The sequence below is a fragment of the Triticum aestivum genome, unplaced genomic scaffold (genome assembly GCF_018294505.1).
Source record: "Triticum aestivum cultivar Chinese Spring unplaced genomic scaffold, IWGSC CS RefSeq v2.1 scaffold86434, whole genome shotgun sequence".
NCBI lineage: Eukaryota > Viridiplantae > Streptophyta > Magnoliopsida > Poales > Poaceae > Triticum > Triticum aestivum.
Genome location: NW_025254720.1, coordinates 1 through 1,416, shown reverse-complemented (window position 1 = coordinate 1,416; position 1,416 = coordinate 1). Strand labels below are relative to the sequence as shown.

The 1,416-nt window shown below is 49.2% G+C and overlaps 1 protein-coding gene across 1 annotated transcript; it reads left to right on the top strand.

Annotated features, from left to right (window-relative positions):
- Nucleotides 1-330: 330 nt before the first annotated feature.
- On the top strand, nucleotides 331-1,331 carry LOC123177530 (cortical cell-delineating protein-like). The gene is made up of 2 exons (XM_044591225.1): nucleotides 331-347; nucleotides 893-1,331. The coding sequence occupies exons 1-2, from the start codon at nucleotides 331-333 to the stop codon at nucleotides 1,329-1,331; spliced, it is 456 nt and encodes a 151-aa protein (XP_044447160.1).
- The last annotated feature ends 85 nt before the right edge of the window (nucleotides 1,332-1,416 follow it).

Below are 1,416 nucleotides of genomic sequence, written 5' to 3'. Positions count from 1 at the left end.
TAATTTCTTCACGCGCCCTTGTTCACACAGCAGCCTAGTTCCATCACATGAATATTGTAAGCTTGTTTTTTTTTCCGGCGACATTGTAAACTAGCTACTACAACAGTGTAATTCCCTTTGTCCATATTGAAATTGTTTGCCAGCACAACCACTGCCCATTGGGGACAATTAACTAATAATTAGACAGCTAGTTGTAGCGTATGTGTCATGCGTGCCAACGAGCCAGTATATAATAAACTAGAGTACGAAACGTATAGTAGACATCTCTGCGCTGCTAGTAGCTTGCATGTGCATGCATGGCCACATCGTAATCTCCTATATTTTCCTCCCATGACCCTCAAGCTCAGGTTATGTGCCAGCTCGTAGCGCTGCCATGCATATATATTCCTTTCTCCTATCCTACGTATGCCCTCAAGATTACAGCTAAATTTGCAAACCCATCAAACATACCTCATGACGCAGGTCTATGGTTTTTGCTCGTTAGCAAACAAATTAAGCTCCAATAATGGTACACTAGTGGTTGTACATATTTTTCGCAAATTACGGCAAGAGTCAAACTCGATATATCATGACGTGCTTGCACTTGTTGCACTATGCACACTACTCCCTCCGTTCCTAAATATAAGTCTTTTTAGACATTTTAAATGGACTACAACATATGAATGTGTGTAGACATATTTTGAAGTGCATATTCTCACTCATTTTGCTCTGTACGTAATCACTTGTTGGAATCTCTAAAAAGACTTATATTTGAGATCGGAGGGAATATATAGAAGCATATAAATACCGCCCCATGCAAACCAAAAAAAGCATCACAAGCTAGCAAGCCCAACTACCTCAGCCACAAGCCTAGCCAGTACACTCTAGCTGGCTTCTTGCCTCATTAACATAGCAATGGCCCCGTCCAAGGTCGCCTCTTCCTCGCCCTGAACCTGGTCCTCGTGGCAGCCACGCATGGCTGCGGGTCGTACTGCGGCAACACACCGGCCGTCCCAATGCCAGCCCCGCCGATCGCCGTGCCCCCGCCGGTCGTCCCGGTCCCGACCCCTCCGACGACCGGAAGCAGCAGCGGCACCTGCTCGATCAATACACTGAAGCTGAAGGCGTGCGGCAACGTACTCAACCTGCTAAAGCTCAACCTCGGCGTGCCGACGAGCGAGGACTGCTGCCCACTGCTCGGCGGGCTCGCCGACCTCGACGCCGCAGTGTGCCTCTACACCGCCATCAAGGCCAACGTTCTCGGCATCAAGCTCAACGTCCCCGTCGACCTCGTGCTCCTCCTCAACCAGTGCGGCAAGACCTGCCCCGCTGACTTCACCTGCCCCAGCTGATCCACCGATCATCTATCGATGGATGCATCACAAACCATATGCATCATCGTCATCGTACTCGTCACTGCTTTGCATGTCATACGCA